This window comes from Zalophus californianus, chromosome 9 (assembly GCF_009762305.2).
Source record: "Zalophus californianus isolate mZalCal1 chromosome 9, mZalCal1.pri.v2, whole genome shotgun sequence".
NCBI classification, from domain to species: Eukaryota; Metazoa; Chordata; class Mammalia; order Carnivora; family Otariidae; genus Zalophus; species Zalophus californianus.
In genome coordinates this window covers 74189684-74210472 of record NC_045603.1, presented here as the reverse complement: position 1 = coordinate 74210472, position 20789 = coordinate 74189684, and the positions used below count along the sequence as shown (strand labels likewise).

General features: G+C 37.5%; 1 protein-coding gene and 1 pseudogene across 1 annotated transcript; one reads left to right on the top strand and one right to left on the bottom strand.

Moving 5' to 3' along the window:
* Positions 1 to 1719: 1719 nt before the first annotated feature.
* Positions 1720 to 2845, bottom strand: LOC113922309 (annotated as a pseudogene).
* A 9640-nt stretch (positions 2846 to 12485) lies between these two features.
* LOC113923094 (dol-P-Glc:Glc(2)Man(9)GlcNAc(2)-PP-Dol alpha-1,2-glucosyltransferase) lies at positions 12486 to 17763 on the top strand. The gene is made up of 3 exons (XM_027595658.2): positions 12486 to 12834; positions 14059 to 14256; positions 15965 to 17763. The coding sequence occupies exons 1-3, from the start codon at positions 12652 to 12654 to the stop codon at positions 17018 to 17020; spliced, it is 1437 nt and encodes a 478-aa protein (XP_027451459.1). The 5' UTR covers positions 12486 to 12651; the 3' UTR covers positions 17021 to 17763.
* The last annotated feature ends 3026 nt before the right edge of the window (positions 17764 to 20789 follow it).

Here is a 20789-nt window from a genome sequence, read left to right as displayed (position 1 = left end):
TTTTCTCCTGAAAATCAAATTTGAATGAATTTCTTCAACTTTTCATGTTTTTATATATCTTTACCTTTTCACATGCTGCTCTCTCTCAATAGCTCTCCTTCCTCCCTCACTCCTTCCTCCCTCCCTTTTTTTGATATCTAATTAAATTTTATTGTTCTTTATTATAAGCCTGAGCATCTTTGGGAGGACTTCTCTAATCCTGGGAATAAATGAACCTGATTTATGAGTATTTTTGCAGGTGCATTAGTTTTCTCAAAAATTTGTCAAATAGTTTTATCTTCTATAGTTAATATATTAATCACCTGTTTTATTGAATGACTATATATCAAAGTCTCTCAAAGATTCATATGAAGCTTTTTTCCCCTTAACCAAATTCTACAAATGGACTTTCTCTAGCAATAAAATAGTTAAAACTTGGATTCTGTTTTATATTTGCAGTAATTCATTGATTTAGTAAGCAAATACTGCAATGTTTTAGAATTGTTTTAATTAGCAGGTCAGTGTAAAACTTAAAGAACATAAAAAAGATCAAAATACAGTTATAAGTTCTCCTTATAGTAATAGTAATTGGTCCAGTTTGGGCTGACAAAGTCTTCTGGGCTTGGAACAACTATGGTGTCTAGGAAAACCTTTTAAGACACAAATAAAAGATGTTATGCTACTTTTTACTATTCTTCCAAAGTGTCAGGTGTGAAATAAATGACATTTGCAGGTATTGCCTGCAATACCGAGAAAGGAGACAGTGGTGGTTGTCCCAAGGAGCTGGATTTTACATCAACTTTTACTCTTCTGGATATGTGACTCATCATATACACATAATGTTTAAAGTTGCTCCAAGAGGGGTGCCTGGGTGGCTCAATCAGTTAAGCATCCACCTTCAGCTCAGGTCATGATCCCATGATCCTGGGATTGAGCCCCACATAGGGCTCTCTGCTCAGCGAGGAGTCTGATTCTCCCTCTGCCCCTCCCCCCCACTCATGTGCACTCTCTCTCTCTCTCTCAAATAAATAAATAAAATCTTTAAAAAAAATAAAGTTGTTCAAACAGAAAGGCAGTGATTTGGACTAAGCTATTAGTGCTCCCATTTTCACACCGTGCTTTCAGATTTATCCTGACACATTGATAATATCAATATCTCCCAAAGCAGAAATTTAATTGTACTTTCCAAACAGGGGCAATACATTGTGAGCATGCTTAAAACTGTCATAAATATTCAAAGGTAAAATGTATTCTTAAAAATAAATGAACTAAGTAACTTTGTGCTGTTGTGGCCTTGAATAAGTGACATGGAATTTTTTAATCACTCATTTGCTCATCAAAGAAATATTATAATCTTGATGGGGTATTCCCTAGGTTCTAGTTTATTTCCTTATTTTAATAAGGCAGGATATATTTTTCATGAAATGTTATTTAAAATGGCATTATGATCAACAAATATTTATTAAATATTTACTGGAAGCACATCAAGCACAAGACTCATCACTCACTCAAGCTTCACCAAACCATTTTCTAGACTGAATTAGTACCAGATTCTTGGGCAAATGGTATTGCACAGAGTTGGACAAATGGCTTCATGATGATTCCAGGACCCAATCTATTCCCATAACCTCAAGTAATCCCCAAAGACCTTGTTTGTTTGTTTGTTTGTTTGTGACTGAGTACAGTGTACTTTATTGAAGGTACATGACAAGGTAGGGCTCCCTAAGCTCCTCCCCTTCTTTAGGGGTTCTGGGATTGAAACTGTGCAGGGGTCAGGAGATTCTCAGTGTGTTTGGGGATGAGTTGGAGCAAGAAATCCTCAGCAGCTGAGGGCTTGTCTCTTCCTCTCTTGTTCTTGCTGGGGCTGGTGGTCCTGGGGCTTTTGGAGGCCATGTGGACCATAAGGTCCACCACCCTGTTGCTGTAGCCAAATTTATTGTCATATCAGGAAATAAGCTTGACAAAGTGGTCATTGATGGCAGTGCCAGCTCCAACATCAAAGGTAGAAGAGTGGGTGTCACTGTTAAAGTTGCAGGAGATAATCTGGTTCTCAGTGTAACCTAGGATGCCTTTCAGGTAGTCTTCTGATGTTCGCTTCACTGATTTCTGGATGTCATCGTATTTGGCAGCTTTCTCCAGACTGCAGAGCAAATCTACAACTGACATTTTGGGGATGGGGACACAGAAAGAGATGCCGGTGAGCTCCTATTTAGCTCAGGGATGACCTTGCCCATAATCTTGGCAGTGCCAGTAGAAGCAGGGATGATATTTTGAGCAGTCTCATGGCCATTATGCCACAGCTTCTCAGAGGGACCATCAGGGGACATCCAGTGATGTCATGGACTGCGACCATGAGTCCTTCCACCATGTCAAAGTTGTCATGGATGACCTTGGCCAAAAAGGTCAAGCACTTGGTAGTGCAGAAGAAATTTCTGACAATCTCGAGGGAGTTGTCATACTTCTCATGGTTCATGCCCATTCCAAACATGGGGGTATCAGTGGAAGAGGCAGAGATGGCCCTTTCTCTTCTACCTTTCAAGTGAGCCCTAGCCTTCTCCAAGTTGGTAAAGACATCAGTGGACTCAACAGCGTATTCAGCACCAGGAACACCTCGTTTGATTTTGGCAGGATCTTGCTCCTGGAAGATGGAGATGAACTTTCTATTAATGACAAGCTTCCATGTTTCAGCCTTGACTGACCCACTGAACTTGCCATGGGTAGAATCAGACTGGAACATGTAGACCATGAAGTTGCCGTCAATTAAGGGGTCACTAATAGAGACAATATCCACTCTGCCAGACTCAAAAGCAGCCCCAATGACCACGAGTCCAAGGTAGTCAAATCAGTTTGTTCCAATCTTTCCCATCATGTCTTAGGAATGTGGCCTGCATTGCACAAGAAGGTGTGGATGCCTGCATAACGGGAAAGAAAAAAGAGCCCCAGTCACTTTAACTACTTTTATCCTTCCCAAACAAATGTGGGTGATAGTATGTACTATGATATCTCCTAGCTCTCTTTTATTTATTTCATCCATTTATTCATTCATTCAATAATTATGGAGGGCTACTGTGTGTTTGACACTGTGTAAGACATAAACATGTTGTTATCAAGTGTTTACATAAATAATTTTGGCAAGATGATAAGTGCACTATATTAGGTAGCTTTAAAGCAGCAGCAACCTCAAGCAACATTTATTTCTCATTCATATTGCATGTAGCTAGCTGGGGGTTGGCTACTGTGACTCTACTCTTTGTGCATTTCCATTTCAGAACTGAGGCTTAAGAAACAGTCCCTATTTAGGTCCTGACATTCTCATGGCAGAGGGAATAAAACAAGAAGCTAATTGGGTAGTGGCTTTTAATATTTCTGCTTAAAGTGATAAACAGTTGATTCTCATTATTCCTGGTAGTTATGTTCTACAAAGTCACCACAAATACTGAATTAGCAAATATTGACCTGCAAGTCTCTGGTCATAGCATTTTTGGTCAAGCAAAATCCATCCCATTTGAGTTGTGTAAGTGTGTTTGCTGAAATCCTTGTAAAATAAGCCAATGTCACCACCTTTGAAAACCTGATCTTCCATATAACCTTCTCCTGTATAACACTTAGCAAGTATTTTAAAAAAATTTCATGCACATCTTCCTGATCTGCAGAACCTGCTTCACTTGCAAGTTCATTTTACATGCTGTTTCACCTTTTGAAACATAGGATTCAGACAGCACCAGCTGATCAGGGCTCAGTATTTTCCTGACCCTAGTTAACATGCCTTTCAACAAGGAATCCTCAGTAAGAGAAGTATTGCTACAGCCCAACAAGCCAGGAGGGGGTCCCAAAATCTCTGTTTTTTAGAAAAACAGCCCTCTCTTTCTCAGTGAGAAATACCCAGAGATTCAATGACCTAGAAAATCTTCTTCTCTAATGCAGAAGTATAGTTGAAGATTTAATGAATTGGTGAATTATTGGTGGCCTTAAACTATTTCCCAATAGATTCACTGTCCTAAGGTAGCACATTTATAGAGCTCTGGCTGGGATGGAGTAAAGAATACGTGTTTATGTTACGCCAGGTTGTAAACAGTAGCTAATCTTAGTTGAAATAATACTGTTGGTGCTCACAGGCTATATAGGCTTTTGAACGCTGCCCTGATTATTTATTGCTAATAATTGCCCATTACAGAATTGTTTTGACATTTTAATCTTAATAAGTAAGTTGGAAACTATTAGGTTTACTGGGGGCCTTGGCAAACTATAATCAGTGAGTCAAATCCTGCCGGTTACTTGTTTATGTAAATAAATTTTTATTGGAATACAGCCATGCTTTTGTGCTTATGGACTGTCTATGGCTGTTTTCCCACCACAGGAGCAGAGTTAAATAGTTGCAGCAGAGACCATATGGCCACAACACTGAAAATAGCTACTATTCGGATCTTTCCAGAAAATGCCTGTCAATCTTGGCCTTATACTTAATGGAGGATGTGTCAAAAAAAAAAAAAAAAAACATTAATAGTGAAATCATGAAGAAACAGGTTGAAAAAAGAATATCCTTCCACAGAAATTATATTTCCAGGGCTTCTTGCCTAGGTCAGTGGCATTGAATGTAAGTTGATTATAAACTTGTGCAGGCAATTAGTGCAAACACATTTATGATAACTGAATATTCTACATTAAGGAAATCATATAATATTTTAGGAAAGCTGTTATATTTACATCAGATTGGGAAATGATATGTTTGTGAATTGGTTAAGTTGAATTGAAATATTTTGACCAACTATTTAGCATATTAATTATCTTTGATTCAACTATTTGAGTTTGGCTAATTAGCACATGAAGAGATTCTCTGGGAGACTTGTATTGGTACCTATGAAGGATTAGGCATAGAATTGTTCACTTAAAAAAAGTGCATTTTATTGTGTATAAGTTCTATCTCAATAAAACCAATCTGTTTACTTATTTCTTCAAGTTATTTCTTTTAAAAAGATCCTATATCTGCATATTTTAAATTCCAGTAATTAATGTAAATTTTATAAAACTTAGCTTTTTGACTGACAGCATCATTGCTATTTAAGTGGTAATAGGACCCATGGCATTCGAGGTCCAGAAGGAACAATTCAGTTTCTCTCCACTTAAAAAAACATTCTGCCCGCAGAGCTGGTGACAAGGTTTGTCAATTGTACTGTAAGAATATCACCGCATCTGCTCGGGAACAGGACAAGCGTGAAGGCGCTGGCCAGGAGACGTATCAAACGGCAGAGAAAAAGAGCACTTTCCACCTACAAACAGATTTGATAGCTGGTCCTGCCTCATTGGGGCTAACACACGTCCACTTTCTGAGCAATTTGGTCAAGCTTTTGCTTTCACTGCAATGAACCATCTGACCAAGAGGCTGCGGGGGGGGGGGGGGGGGGGGCGGGGACCAAACTGTCACCAGCCTCTCTCTGCAACTGCGGAGTACCCATGTTCAGGAGAGAAAACACAAAATCTGCCATTTACCCAAAAGCCGCCTTTGTTTAGGCTAGCTTGATAAATAACCTTTTCACAGAGCACTGAATTCTCAAAAATAACAGAGAGGGCAAATTTTAGATTGAGTGGTGAATACTGTATTAAATGATGTTGGCCAAAAGGAAACATTGTGCTTAGATATTTATTACATTATATTTCTTAAGTTACTAGGCTAAAAGTAAGTCCCATTATACATCTTCTGAAGATACCACAAAGGTTTTTTTTATCTTTTTAATTTTTTTGAGTTAAATTTGCACTTATTTAGAATGTTTCTCAAACTACAGATGCTAAAGAACCTCAATACAAAAAAAATAATGGTAATGAACTACTCATACCGAAAATAATGAGCTTTAAAAACTACAAACAGTCAACCTGGGTGGCAGTCCTGTTAGGCAGATTTTGAGTGCTGATCAATAAACACAGCTAAAACACTACTGGAATCAGTCTAGAAAAGGTAATAAATTAGTCCTGATTCTGCTGAAGTTGTCAGCACCCTCTAGTGGAAATAAGTTTTTGAAAAACCACTTCTTTAATACACGGATATATTTCAACCGTTTTTGCATAGATGTATTTTCAGTCATCAAAACCTGGCAGTTACACAAACTAAACCTTTGAGACAGTAATAAACAATATACTATTTCACTTTATTGTATTAAATCATTGTAATTCCTTTAATATGATTTATTGTGTCATTCAGAAAAGTAATACAAAACAAAACAAGACCAAAAGGAAACTTAGAAGGAGAAGGGGGACCAGAGACCAGGAACTCTCCCCCAACATCTCTGCTTTGTGCAGTGAAAATCAAGTCTAAATGAGGGTTTCTGCCTTTACATTTCATTAATGAAAATTCAAGTTATCTCTGTTCTCACTACACTAATATCATACAAATAATTAAAGAATGATATTTTTAATGTATGCCAAACTTCCCATTGGTACAGGGCACCAAATGATCAGCATAAGGGTGCTCCCACGTCTTCTTCTACTTCTGCCTCTAAAACCAAAAGGGAAACATGCAAACTGAAACCCTCTACAATATTTATTTTAAAAAAAATGCTCCAGGATCTCCAATTTATTTTATTTTTATTATTTTTTTAAGATTTTATCTTTAAGCTATCTCCGTACCTAACGTGGGGCTCGAATACACACCCCTGAGATCAAGAGTCACACACTCCACCAACTGAGCCAGCCAGGTGCCCCAGAAAACCTCTTCAATATTTCACTTTAACTTGGATAAGTGTCTTTTAAGTAATAACAACTGTATTATAAATCTCAGTCCAAACTCTGAAATTTTTAAATTAGTAAGGTCATATTACTGTGTTTATTAAAAATGTAAAATTATAAATTGTTAATGTCTTCCTTTTAACTTTTTCACTTCGGTTGATTTAATGGTACTGTGATTTCATTAATATAATAGCTCAATCCATTTAATAATTGCTTCATGGTTTCCTTAAGTTTTGTATAGTGTAAGGGCAAAAGCCTTTGTGAAGTTTCTTTTCCCAGGAATGTTTCTCATTTAACTGGCAGCAATAGCTATAGGACTATTTAGTTACTCATTTTTCCAAAAAGAACAGTTCCTCTTTACATCGAGATTTTTTAAAAGAAAAATTAGATGTGTCTGAGTATGACTATACATGATAGAAAAATATTAAATTGTAAGTATTAAAATTCTCTTCTCCACCTGCTGAGGAAGAGGGAATCTCTATATTTTTTGGCAATGAACTTGGTGTTTTTCAGCCTGGAGATGAAGAATTGGATAAGCTAAATTCCTCTCTGTGAGGAAAAAAAAAAAAAAGTGATGAAAAAATACAAAGAAAAGATCCTAGAGAGGTGAAAAAAGCAGCACAAGTGACCAGAAGAGCAAAGCTAATGTAGAGGACTGCAGTGTTCTCAAACTTAGACATGCATCAGGTTCACCTGAGAATTTAAGAAAATAATAATTGATTTTTAAATGAATGTTTAAGACACAGATTCCTTGGCTCTACCCCCAGAGTTTCTGTTTCACTAAGTCTCAAGCATTGTTTAATAGGTTCCTGGGTGATGCTAATGCTGCTGGTCCAGAGACCACACTTTAAGAACCACTGTTATAAAGGATATGTAGGAAGTTTTGCTTTGGTTTGTATATAACTTTCCAACTGACCAACCATCACTGTTTGTCTGGAACTGAAGGATTTCCTAGAACTTGCAAGGCTACAACTGGTAAGTCTTCAACACACCAAGAAGATTGGTCACCCTACATCATACCTTCAAGATATTTTCAGTAAAGAGCTACAATACTGGCTAATGCATTTATATCAAAATGTTATTTTCTTTTTAATTAATTTATTTATTGGTTAATTATGAAAATTATTTTGGGGGGGCACCTAGGTGGCTCAATTGATTAAGCATCTGACTCTTGATTTCAGCTCAGGTCATGATCTCAGGGTCATTGAGATCGAGCTTCACATTGGTCTCCATGCTGGGCGTGGAGCCTGCTTAAGATTCTTTCTCTTCCTCTGCCCCTCTCCCTGCTTGTGCCCTTTCTCTCTCTCAAAAAAAGAAAATAAGTAAATAAATAAAAATAAATAAATAAAACAATTATGGTTTTCATCAATATGTTGAAATTGGCCTCAATGCTCAAGTTGCCCACAGCAACTTCTTGCTAGACACGTCTCCAAAGGCAAGGGAAACAAAAGCAAAAATGAATTACTGGGACTTCATCAAGATAAAAAGCTTTTGCATAGCAAAGGAAACAGTCGACAAAACCAAAAGACAACCTACAGAATGGGGGAAGATATTTGCTAATATCCAAGATCTATAAAGATAAAGGGCTAATATCCAAGATCTATAAAGAACTTATCAAACTCAACACCCAAAAAATAAATAATCCAGTCAAGAAATGGTCAGAAGACATGAATAGACATTTCTCCAAAGAAGACATACAAATGGCCAACAAACACATGAAAAAGTGTTCAACATCACTTGGCATTAGGGAAGTACAAATCAAAACCACAATGAGATATCACTTCACACTAGTCAGAAGACTAAAATTAACAAGTCGGGAAACAACAAATTTGGCAAGGATGCGGAGAAAGGGGAACCCTCCTACTGTTGGTGGGAATGCAAGCTGGTGCAGCCACTCTGGAAACCAGTATGGAGATTACTCAAAAAGTTAAAAATAGAGCTACCCTATGACACAGCAATTGCACTCCTAGGTATTTATCCAAAGGATACAAATGTTGTGACTGTAAGGGGCACCTGTATCCCAATGTTTATGGCAGCAATGTCCACAATAGCCAAACATGGAAAGAGCCCAGATGTCCATCAACAGATGAATGGATAAAGAAGATGGGGGATATATATATATATATATATATATATAGAATATTCCTCAGCCATCAAAAAGGATGAAATCTTACCATTTGCAATGACATGGTTGGAACTGGAGGGGATTATGCCAAGCAAAAGTAGTCAATCAGAGAAAGACAATTATCATATGGTTTCACTCATATGTAGAATTTAAGAAATGAAACAAAGGATCATAGGGGAATGGAGGGAACAATAAAATAAGATGAAATCAGAAAGGGAGACAAACCGTTAAAGACTGTTAATATAGGAAACAAATTGAGGGTTGCTGGAGGGGAGGAGGAGGAGATGGGGTAACTGGGTGACGGGCATTAAGGAGGGCATGTGATGTAATGAGGATGTAATGAGCACTGGGTATAATATGCAACTGACGAATAACTGAACTCTACATCTGAAACTAATGATACTATGTTAATTAATTGAATTTAAATAAAATAATTTTTAAAAAAGCTCGAGTTGCTTTTTGAATGTCATCATCTATAACCTTGGCCCAAGGTACAGTATCCTGCTGAAGCTACTGCTGTCACCTGGAACTGAGTAAGCCATCTCATGACTAACTATGACAATCAAGTGGTCAGTGTTTTGGTTCAGCAGCAAGTGAAAAGCATTTAATAATAAGAAGAATGGTACTTGGACTATCACTTCAAAGTAAGATGGTACTTAGACAAATTTCTCAACTATTAGAATTATAATCGTTAGGAAACCTCACTGGGAATGAGTGCTCCACGCAGCGTTCATACACACAGTACTATGTGAGTTCATCAAATCAGGAATGTCAGAATTGATGAGGATGGGCTAAGTTTTATGGCAGTAATAAATGTGAAATCTGAATGGTTTAAACCAACACATGTTTATTTCTTGTGCACACCACCTATCCTTAAACTCCAACAGATATTGCCCCCACTTTTTGGCCTAACATTTTTTAAAGATTTTATTTATTTGAGAGAAAGAGAGCACCAGTGGGGGCAGGGGCAGAGGGAGAGGGAGAAGCAGACTCCCCTCTGAGCAGGGAGCCCCACTCAGGACTCGATCCCAGGATTCTGGGATCATGACCTGAGCCAAAGGCAGGTGCTTAACCGACTGAGCCACCCAGGTGCCCTTTGCCTAACTTTTTATATCATAATTCAAGTAGACAGCACAAAATAGAGAACTTAATTGATGTTCAAGGTGATAACTCTTTTCCACAAAATAAATATCTTTGGGAAATTGGGGTTGAAATCCTGAACAGAGAATACAAGGTGAATATGAATGGTGATCCAGTTTTTAAAAATAAGCCTAATAAAATATAACTTACTTCATCAAAATCCCCAGAGGTAGCTAGTTTATTAGGTCTTGATTTAGTGGCAGACCTTGGAAAAGCATTTATAGGTTACTGGAGATGTGGTAATCCCAAAGTGGGTAAGTGACAAAACTTCATCAATTTGTAGATAATTTTACAATAATTTTACAATTATTGTAAAAATAATTCACTAACAAACTAGTGGAGTATTCTCAGAAGACCTCTATTGGACCAATAGGATTTCTTAGCATTCATGTTTTGCACTGATGGTTTCCAAATCTGAAAATTATTATTCAGTAGTTTGAGATGATACCCTGGAATCTAACTTTTTCACAAAGCTCTCCAGCAGATTTTAATACAATTACTATGCAATGTGGACATCTTAAAAAACGAGACCTGTATTTTCAATTTGGTGGAGAGACGCATAAAGGGGCAGAACATAAATATATTTCCACTCCTATAGTATATATGTCGCAGTTAAGTAAGTCATGGGATCTGGTGCTACTACTCATAGACCATATCAACCTTTTGAAGACTGGATCATCTGGGCATGATTTCAAATAGGGAAGTATACTATGGACTCAACAATAAAATGGGAGATAAGAGGGAAAACAAAGCTAAGCATCACATCAAAACAGAATCCTGACAGGATTTTATTCCAGTGGTTTAAATATGTTCCCATCCTACCCCTTATTCATTTTGTGTCCCCTTTATTAATGAGGACATAGCAAAGACTGAAGAAGGATGCAGTTTAATTTGTCTAAATTGGGACAGTGTGAATTAACTTTGACCCAGAGAAAAAGCTGAGCTCGGAACCTTGAGGTTTATAACACGAAGCAAATCCTGATTCATTTCTGATGCATTCCCACCAAAAACAACCTGAGGTTACACAAGAGGTTTTCTACGAAACATTGCAACTATGCTCAAGGCAAAATTACAAGATATAATTTATTTTCAGCAGTCTTCAAAAACTCTCTCTCACCTCCTGCCCCTAACTACTAATACAAGAAATATGTGAGGGCTACACAACCTGTAACAGTCCACCAATTTAAGTGTTTAGTATGTGAAAGCCATTTGCGGTGTTACAGGATTTTTGTCCCCTTGGTGCCTGGGTTCTTGGTCATGCAGCTTCAAAGAATGAAGAGGTAGACCAGAGGAAGAGTGATGGGCAGCAAAGCAAAGTTTATTGAGCAATAGTATAAAGCTCCCCAAGAGGGAGGGAGGCCTGAGGGAGTTGCCTTCAGAGTTTCTAAGTTTAGGGGTTTTTATGAGCTCTTTTGCAGAACTTTCTTAAGCAATCAGGGTGTGCTGAGTAGTGCCAATCAGGGCTTTGGTCACGAATCTGTCTACCTGTTAGGTTAGTATCTCTGCGCTGATCGTCTTTTTTTTTTTCCTGACTTCTGGGGGCTGAGGTCTTAACTGCCCCTTGGCCGTGATATTGACAAATGCTTTGTGGTTAATTGTCTTATTTTAGGATGTTGTGCAGAAGTCATTTCTGCAAAGGCTGCAAAGCAAAATGTCAGTGCCATCCTGTCCAAACTGCAAAACAGGATGTCAGTGCTGTTTTATTTTAGCTGTCCGGACTCCATGTTTTCTTCTTGGGGACCCTGGCCATGACTACCTACTTGTCCAACTAACTCCTAACAGTGGGACTACAAATATAAGTGATACAAACTGCCAAAGCTTATTATTTAGTAATAAAAATAAAATACTGCGATAGAGATATTAACAAGAACAATCAAACTTGCAGGCACAGAAAAGGCTTATCTAAAACGCCCCAAATCCTAAAATAATTGCTTTCCCCAACTCCTATACAGTACTGCAATCTGGTTATCAGGTGCGCTATGATTGCCGATTTAACTAAATCCCCTTTGAGAGTATCCACATTCTGAAAGAGTTCTTTTTTAACCTAAAAAATCCTCTAATTAGGAAGTTCATTCAGCAGTGAAGGGCCTCTCGGACCTTCAAGTCTGAAAGTCTTAATCTTAGCTTCCATAACCAACGCTCCCCTCCCACCCTCCAAATCTGATGAAATCAAATGCCTTGGAATCACAGGTTTCAATTCAGATCGCATGAGAGAAAAACTGGGGGGAAATGTGCAAATTTTCAGGGCTTGGGGATTGCAAACGCGGGGGAGCGACGCCATCTCCTGGTAAGGGATGGGAACGAGCAAGAAAAAAGCCAAACGCAACTTGAGGGCTAAGCAGCGGCCGCTTTCGTTTCAAAGCATCAAGCCGCGAATCTCCGGCGTCCGTGGACTCCGAGAACCGCCCCTCCTGGTGGCTCTGACCACTCCAGTGAGCCCTGCTCAACGTGATTGACAGGCCAACAGCCCGGTCCTTTACCGAAACTCGTCACTCCGGAAACAGTGACCGGATCCCTCCGGAAGCTCAGGGTCCGCGCTCTCCCAGCATCCTTTGCTTTCCGGCTATGCTCAGTCCTGTCCGGCCAGTCCCGCCTTGCGCGCCCATTTCGAGCCCGAGTTTCCAGCTCGACTTTGCACGCTCGAGAACCCGGAACAGATTTTCCCAGGACTCGGTTCTTGGGCTGTGGCTATGGGGGCAGGAATGGCGCAGCTCGAGGGTTACTACTTTTCGGCTGCCCTCAGCTGCACCTTTTTGGTGTCCTGTCTCCTCTTCTCCGCCTTCAGCCGGGCGCTGCGAGAGCCCTACATGGACGAGATCTTCCACCTGCCGCAGGCTCAGCGCTACTGTGAGGGCCATTTCTCCCTCTCGCAGGTGGGGTCCCCAACCTGTCCCCACCCTAGGACAGGCCGGAGAGGGCCAGCCCAACCCCGCACTACTTTCTTCCACCCTTATCCCTTTGCCCCTCCGATCTACCCTTCCAGCTTCGAAATAGGAACTGGGTAATCTCTTGTTCCTGTCCCTGAGATCTGTGAAGTATTTGTTTAGTGAATGAATAGAAGCAGATCTCTGTCCTAGGAAGTAATGTTCTGGGAGATTAATGTGGTTGCTTTGCCGCAGGGTACAACCCAGACACACGATACGTTTCCCTCTTAGTAGCTGATAGTAGCTCTCCCAGGTTTTCTTCCCCAATCCCTAGATCAGAGGCAACGGGCTGCCCCTTGGAAATGTCAGAAAACTTCACTTTAGTTCACTCGTCAAGAGCTTCACTGTGGGGTACCGTGGGGAATACCGTGGGGAATGAGGGGAATCTTCAGCCCCCAAGAAGTGGCAAGTTCCATTAATTCCATCCTTGGTGTTTATAGAACCTTCTGTTAACTGGATAAACTGGCACCCAGTGAAGTGGCATCATGTTTGAATATATGGTTGGCTATGTAAATATAGAGTTAAAAAAGTAGATGTATTATCCTTACTCTTCTGGGAAAGCAAGACAGAATAGTGGTGAAAAATAAAAGTCTGTAGTTAAAAGACCTGATTTTAAATCTTTGTGCTGTTATTTACTAGTTACCTGACCTTGGACATTTTTTGAGTTTCAGGTTACTCATCTGAGAATGACAGTTATAGCAGGATCTATAGGACATTTTGCAGGGTTAAATAGAGGATTTAGCACAATTCTTGGCTCAGTACATGTTAGCTATCTTTATAGAGCATGTGGTTTGATCTCTTTAAATGCTGCTTTCTCTCCAAAACTGATGCATCAGAGTTCCAGCCAATGTTTCCACACTTTAAAACTGGAACATTTGGAATTTAATCACCAAAATAATCTTCAGAGTCTCTGAAGGGTAGGTCTGGGAAATGGAAACTGATACCAAGTTAGTGTTGTCTACTGGATACAGATACCTCTGCCCAAAACAGGTACAGAGGCAAAATATAAGCAAAACTTTTCTTTCCAGGAGACATTTCATCTGCTGAGGACATATTTAACCAGCGTGTCACAGAATAACTTCCCAGAATGTGTTTTTGAGCTTGACCTCCTTGTGTCGGTCCTGTCAGTGTTTCATCTTGCTCTTGTTTCATTGTTGGCCTTTTCTTTTTAAGTGGGATCCAATGATTACTACATTACCTGGCTTATACCTGCTGTCAGTTGGAGTGGTCAAACCTGCCAGCTGGATCTTTGGATGGTCGGAACATGTTGTCTGCTCCATTGGAATGCTCAGATTTGTTAATCTTCTTTTCAGTGTAGGCAACTTCTATTTACTCTATTTGCTTTTCCGCAAGGTACAACCCAGGCACAAGGTATGTTTCCAAAATAATTTATTACAAGTTTATATTTGGTCAGGTCCAAAATTTTGGTAAATTGGTTTTATGAGATTGGGTGAAAAGTATCTTCAACTCTTAGTGTGTGTGTGTGTATTTTGTTAAGATAAAAAGCAAGCCCCCTACCCCCATTTTAGAAGAAATTTGCATTTAAATACTTGAATAACTTATTTATTTGTAAAACCTGAAATAAATATTTGTGAATCAGATGAGTTCAGTAAATGTTTATTGTGCTTCTTACGTGTGCTAGGCACTGAGACCACAGAAATAAATAAGGCATTTTTTTTCTTACCAAATTTTTATCTTCACTAGGGAAGACAGAGGAATACCTATATTTACCTCAGGAATTTTGAGGTGGATTGCCTGGCTTTGAATTCTGTCCATTTACAGGTTGTGTTACTTTTAGCTTTTAGCTGGTTACCCTTGGTGACTCCCATGTCTTCATCCATTAAACGGGAATAATATAGAATCTGCATCACAGGACTGTAAGGTCTACAGGAGCTTAATAAATGGAAGGTGCTTAGAACAATGCCCGATAGAATAGAAGGACTCAATAAATTGTAATTATAATAATTATTTTTAACTTAAATGATTTCAATAGTGTAAATTGTGAGAGGGAGATAGGTAAAAGATACTATGAGGACACAGGAGGAGTAGAGGAGCACTTATTTTGCAGCCTGACTGGCAGGAAGATGTATGGGTATCATTGGGTAAGACTTCACAGAAAAGGTGGTACCTGAGCTGAATCTTGATGAACAGACAGGACTGTAGGATGGGGAATGAATCCTGACAGGAGAAAAAACATAAGCAAAGGTAGAAAGGAGTTGAGCAACAAGATGCAGGGAGAATTGCTATTTGGAGTCACAAGATTATAAAGTATAAGGATGTGAGGCTGGACAAGTAGATAGGGGTGAAGTCATGAATGTCCTTATATGTGATGGAAAGGATTTGAACTTTAGCCTTGAAATTTAACCAAGAGAATGGCATGGTCTGATCTGGTGATTTAAATACTGTGGAGGATAAAAATTTCAGGAGATAAGAATGCTTTCAAAGTGGGAAATAGTCTGTGAGAAATGCCAAAATAAGATATAAAGATATTTAACTTTAGACTGGGCCACTATTTTCAGGAAAAACCCTGTACGTTCATCATGAAACAGTAAGATCATTGGGTGTAGTAGTATAAATGCTATATACATATTTACATTCTCTCTAAAGTAGAGTTTTGAAGGGGGTATCTTTAAAAGAAATTGATAAGAAATTGATGATGATGGCTAAATGAATGCTCAGTGGCGGCACTAAGACTTAAGTTAGGGAAATGAAACCATGTGCTCTATGTCCCATTCATCAACTTGTTCCTTATAGAATTTAGTTCATTGTTTTCCACACAATAACTCCTTAACTATTTGCTGAACGACTCAAAGTATTTCAGGTTGTAGAAGCTTTGGCATACACATGTATTGTCTTCATGGCTTCCAAATATATCCCTATTGATACAACTAAAAGGTACCAGAAAGCATCCTTACAGTTGTATATTGTGTTTTTGCAAAACTAGAAATAAGATTAATACTGAATAATTTTACTTAGGATTCAGATAGTTTTTAAAATTAATCTCTTTGTTAGCTCAGCAGAAATGGCATATTTGTTTTATTGTAAAAATAATTTTACATGTGTTTTCTCTTCCCCTTAGGCTGCCTCAAGTGTCCAGAGGATCTTGTCAACGTTAACATTAGCGGTATTTCCCACACTCTATTTTTTTAACTTCCTTTATTATACAGAAGCAGGATCCATGTTTTTCACTCTTTTTGCCTATTTGATGTGTCTTTATGGAAATCATAAAACTTCAGCTTTGCTTGGATTTTGTGGCTTCATGTTTCGTCAAACTAATATCATCTGGGCTGTCTTCTGCGCAGGAAATGTCATTGCACAAAAATTAACTGAAGCTTGGAAAACGGAGCTACAAAAGAAAAAGGAAGAGCGGCTTCCCCCTATTAAAGGACCATTTTCAGAATTCAGGAGGATTTTTCAGTTTCTTTTGGCTTATTCCATGTCCTTTAAGAATTTGAGTATGCTTTTCCTTTTGACTTGGCCCTACCTCCTTCTAATGTTTTTGTTTTGTGTTTTTGTAGTTGTTAATGGTGGGATTGTTATTGGCGATCGAAGTAGTCATGAAGCCTGTCTACATTTTCCTCAACTCTTCTACTTTTTCTCTTTTACTCTCTTTTTTTCGTTTCCTCACCTACTGTCTCCTAGCAAAATTAGGGCTTTTCTTTGCTTAGTTTGGAAACGTAGAATTCAGTTTTTTATGATTACCTTAGTCTCTCTGTTTTTAGTTTGGAAATTCACTTATGCTCATAAATACTTGCTCGCAGATAATAGACATTATACATTCTATGTATGGAAAAGAGTTTTTCAAAGATATGAAATTGTGAAATACTTGTTAGTTCCAATATATATATTTGCTGGTTGGAGTATAGCTGACTCATTGAAATCAAAGTCGATTTTCTGGAATTTAATGTTTTTCGTATGCTTGTTTACTGTTACGGTACCTCAGAAACTGCTAGAATTTCGTTACTTCATTTTACCTTATGTTATTTATAGGCTTAACATACCTCTGCCACCTATATCTAGGCTTGTTTGTGAACTGGGTTGCTATGCAGTTGTTAATTTCCTAACTTTTTATGTCTTCCTGAACAAGACTTTTCAGTGGCCAAATAGTCAGGACATTCAGAGGTTTATGTGGTAACATCAGAGATATCTTGAATTCTAAAAATAGACTGTTTAGACTGTCTCCACAGTGAACCACTGAACAGGTAAAAATTATGGACTTTCTTTTGGGCACAATGGTGATCCACAGATCACATCAGATTTTTTGTGTTTTAAGCATCAGATATATGTGTTTTAAACATATATAATAAATCCGAGGAAGTGGGAAAGAACTGAGAAGAGTTTAAGATTTGCTCCATAAGCCTGAATAATGGAAAATGAAATTGTTTACAGTTATTTCATGATACCTCTTTGGTACTGCTGGCCACTCAAAAAGTTTGAAAACATTTTACAGGTACAAGTTTGAGAAAATTGAGCTTTATAGTACTGAAACTTATTTATTTATTAATTCTCTTCAGAAAGCAGTAGCAGACAAAGTGTTTGAAAAAATTCACAAATGATCCGGTAATATTCTTGATTAAAAAGTTACAGTACATTTCAGTAAGTTACAGAAAACATTTTCTGTATGAAAAGTTTCAGAAGACATTTCAGTAAATATAATTTTAATCATAAGGCAAAATAGACTCACATAGATAATGGTATAAATTAGAGGCTCATCTAGGTTTATCTTGTAATTAAGTTGTTTTTTGTTAAAAGTCTAAAAATGATCAAGCCCTTTCACTAATTTTTATTTTCATTTTATTATTTTTTTTTGAGAGAAAGAATGCACACATGAGTGGCTGGGGGAGGAGTACGGGGAGGGGAGGGCAGAAAGAGAGGGAGAGAGAGAATCTTAAGCAGACTCCATGCCCAGTGCAGAGCTCAATGCAGGGCTCAGTCTCGCAACCCTGAGATCATGACCTGAACTGAAATCAAGAATTGGGCGCTTAACCCACCGAGCCTCCCAAGCACCCCACTAATTCTTTTGTTTTTAATATTTATTTAAGTAATCTCTACACCCAATGTGAGGCTCGAATTCATGACCCCAATATCAAGAGTGGCACACTCTATTGACTGAGCCAGCTAAGCGCCCCCCTTTCACTAATTCTTAGTATGAAATGTATGATGGCCAAAGATAAATTGTGTTGATGATAATACCTTTTTAAAAGGGATTTTCTTTCTGAAATACATTACTGTATTAGTTTCTTATGGCTGTCGTAACAAATAACAACAAACTTGGTAGCTTAAAAAAAGTCTCTCGTAGCTCTCGAGGCTGGAAGTCTAAAATTAAGGTGGTGGCAGGGCTGGTTACTTCTGGAGGCTCTGAGGGAGAATCTAGCTTCTGGTGGCTGTCTGCAGTTATTGCTGTTCCTTGGCTTACAGATGCAGCACTCCAATCTCTGCCTCTGTCTTCACGTGGTCTTTCTCTTATAAGGACAATGTTATTGGGTTAGGTTTTACCCTAATCCAGGATGGTCTCATGTCGAGATCTTTAATTAAATCTACAAAGACCCTTTTACCAAATTAAGGGCACATTTACAGGTTCTGAGTAAACTTTTTTGTGGGACACTTTCCACCCACTGAAGTTACCAAAGGATATTTTAGGATAAACCTCATAAAATTTGTAGGAAATAATTTCTTTGCTGAGATGTTTTAAATTATGTCTTTACTGAAAGGTAATTCTGAAATAACATAATTACAAAAGAAAAGGTAATTGGTATTTGATTCCATTATCCAAAATAGTTAGAATTGAAAAGAATCATTGATCTAGTCTTATTTTGTAGATCAGGGAGCAACCGCTTGGATAGTATTTTTTGTGTGAGTCTGGATTCTGTGTCTCCTGTTTCATGTACATTCATTGGGTTGTCATTCTGTTACAGAAAAGTATTATTTGGACATGTTAACTTTGACATGCAAACTTAGAACTGTGAATACAATTTATCTTTTAATCTCACTTTACATTTGTAAACTTAAAAATAACTGTAAACAAATTACTTTGTCTTCAGTGTTGGATTGTGCTTTCTCTGGGTTTTAAACAGTGGGTACACGTGGAAAAGTATTCTGCATTTGCAAATATAAAATTGTGCAGGTGAAAATTACAGGTATAGTCTTGAGTAGTAAGTACAGGGCAGTCTTGTACTCTGTTCAGTACTTAGAAAGTAGGTTGACTCTCTAGTTGTAACTGATTGTTGACAGATGTTTTTACTCATTTTGTTTTTTGGTAATTAGATAAGAAAACACAAAGAAATTATTATTTTATAATGGAGATCTGAGTTCCAGGATGTCAAAATAAATAACTTTCTTATCTGTTATTATTAATGCAAGGCTTTGTGATTGGGAATATTTCTGAGATGCAAAAACTTTCCCTCTAATCCATTCTGGCAAACATGAGGAAACCATTCCACTCCATAGATTGGGGGAATCACTGTTCCAGTTCATTTGTAAGTGTTGAATTCCTGCTATTTTAAGAGATTGTTTGGAGGAAATCCACACCAAGGAAACAGGTCAACCTTCCGTGTTTTCCATAAAGTATATAAAATACAGTATTTGACATTTCAGAAAAGAATACTGTGAATTAAAAGGTGCTGTGGAGTGTAGCTTTTAGGAACATCATAAGTTGCATTTGTGTTTTGAATATTTTTCAAGAATTATCAAATACATATTTTTGACATGAATTTTTAAAAAAATTAAACGTAATTGAATTTCTTGATTAAAAGATTATTAAAAAAAATTATCGATAAGTTGAAGAGCCTGTGGAGCCTTGCAATTACTGTTAAAGTCTTTAAGTAGAATTATTTTAAAGAATGTCATAAAAAGATTTAGTCCATACATTTTTAAGCCTTGTAATAAATCCTTCTGAACTTTTTCTACCTTACATGAAATTCCATAGATAAAAAGTATTTCCTTTATATGGCGTTAGTAAGCTTGCAGTGTGCTGTGTGTTTTCTCACATACTATTGTTTTCTTTTAGTGGATATACCTAGAAACCTTTTTAATGTATGTAACTATGTTTTTAAATTATGTGAGCTGTCTGGCCTCTTCCTCCTCTTAAAATTGTTATTTCTGGAACGTGCTTAGTCTATCATGAAGTACATTAATATAAGTAGCTTTAATGCAGTTTATTTCTAATAGATAAATAGCTTAATGTAGTATATTTCTAGTTTGAATTTAACTGCCACTGTGCTAGACTTTTTTTTTTTTTTTTGATAATTGTCTGAAGACAAGTGAGGAGAAGAAAAGAGATCCTCATTTTTATTATATTCCCTAAATAGTGGACATTTATTTTAGATAAGCATTTAAGTAAAATGTTGCTATGAAAAATAATTCACGTTGATTAGGTTAGGGAGCATTTATTATCTTTGAGGCAATTAGAATTTCCTTAAGGGAAACAAGAAAGAAGTATCATGCAAATAATATGAGAAAGCTTTTTTGAATGGAAATTTAAATATGACTTAGGAACCATGGGCTTGTAGAAAAAGCACCTAACATGAAAGTTAGGATTTCTGTATTTGTGGCTTTAGATTCAGTAAAGCAAGTGATTTAATCTTTTGTCCTCATTTCAAATGAGAACAGATTTGTCCTGACTCTGGTTATTCTAGCCTGATATGTGTTTAGCCTTATTTCAAAAATAATTCAGCCCCCGCCATATATCCATAAAGTTCATAAATATATCATATAATAAATGTCAAATAAATGTGTACTGAATGAAGTTTTTAGTATAGAATGAAGTGAATGTCTTAGAAAAAACTATATAACCATAAGCTCATTTTAGGAAATAAATCACATGCTTCATAATGAAAGCCACCCTAAACTGTTTTCTGCTTAAATTTTTTGACCCAGTTTTAAATTTTTTTGTTTACTGTAGTGTT

What these genes read in the sequence shown, in the direction of transcription:
- LOC113923094 (XM_027595658.2), top strand. Translation starts at nt 12,652, where the DNA reads ATGGGGGCAGGAATGGCGCAGCTCGAGGGTTACTACTTTTCGGCTGCC. An exon ending in GCCATTTCTCCCTCTCGCAG is followed by an intron (nt 12,835 to 14,058) that starts GTGGGGTCCCCA and finishes TTTCTTTTTAAG; the next exon opens with TGGGATCCAATGATTACTAC. An exon ending in AGGTACAACCCAGGCACAAG is followed by an intron (nt 14,257 to 15,964) that starts GTATGTTTCCAA and finishes TCTTCCCCTTAG; the next exon opens with GCTGCCTCAAGTGTCCAGAG.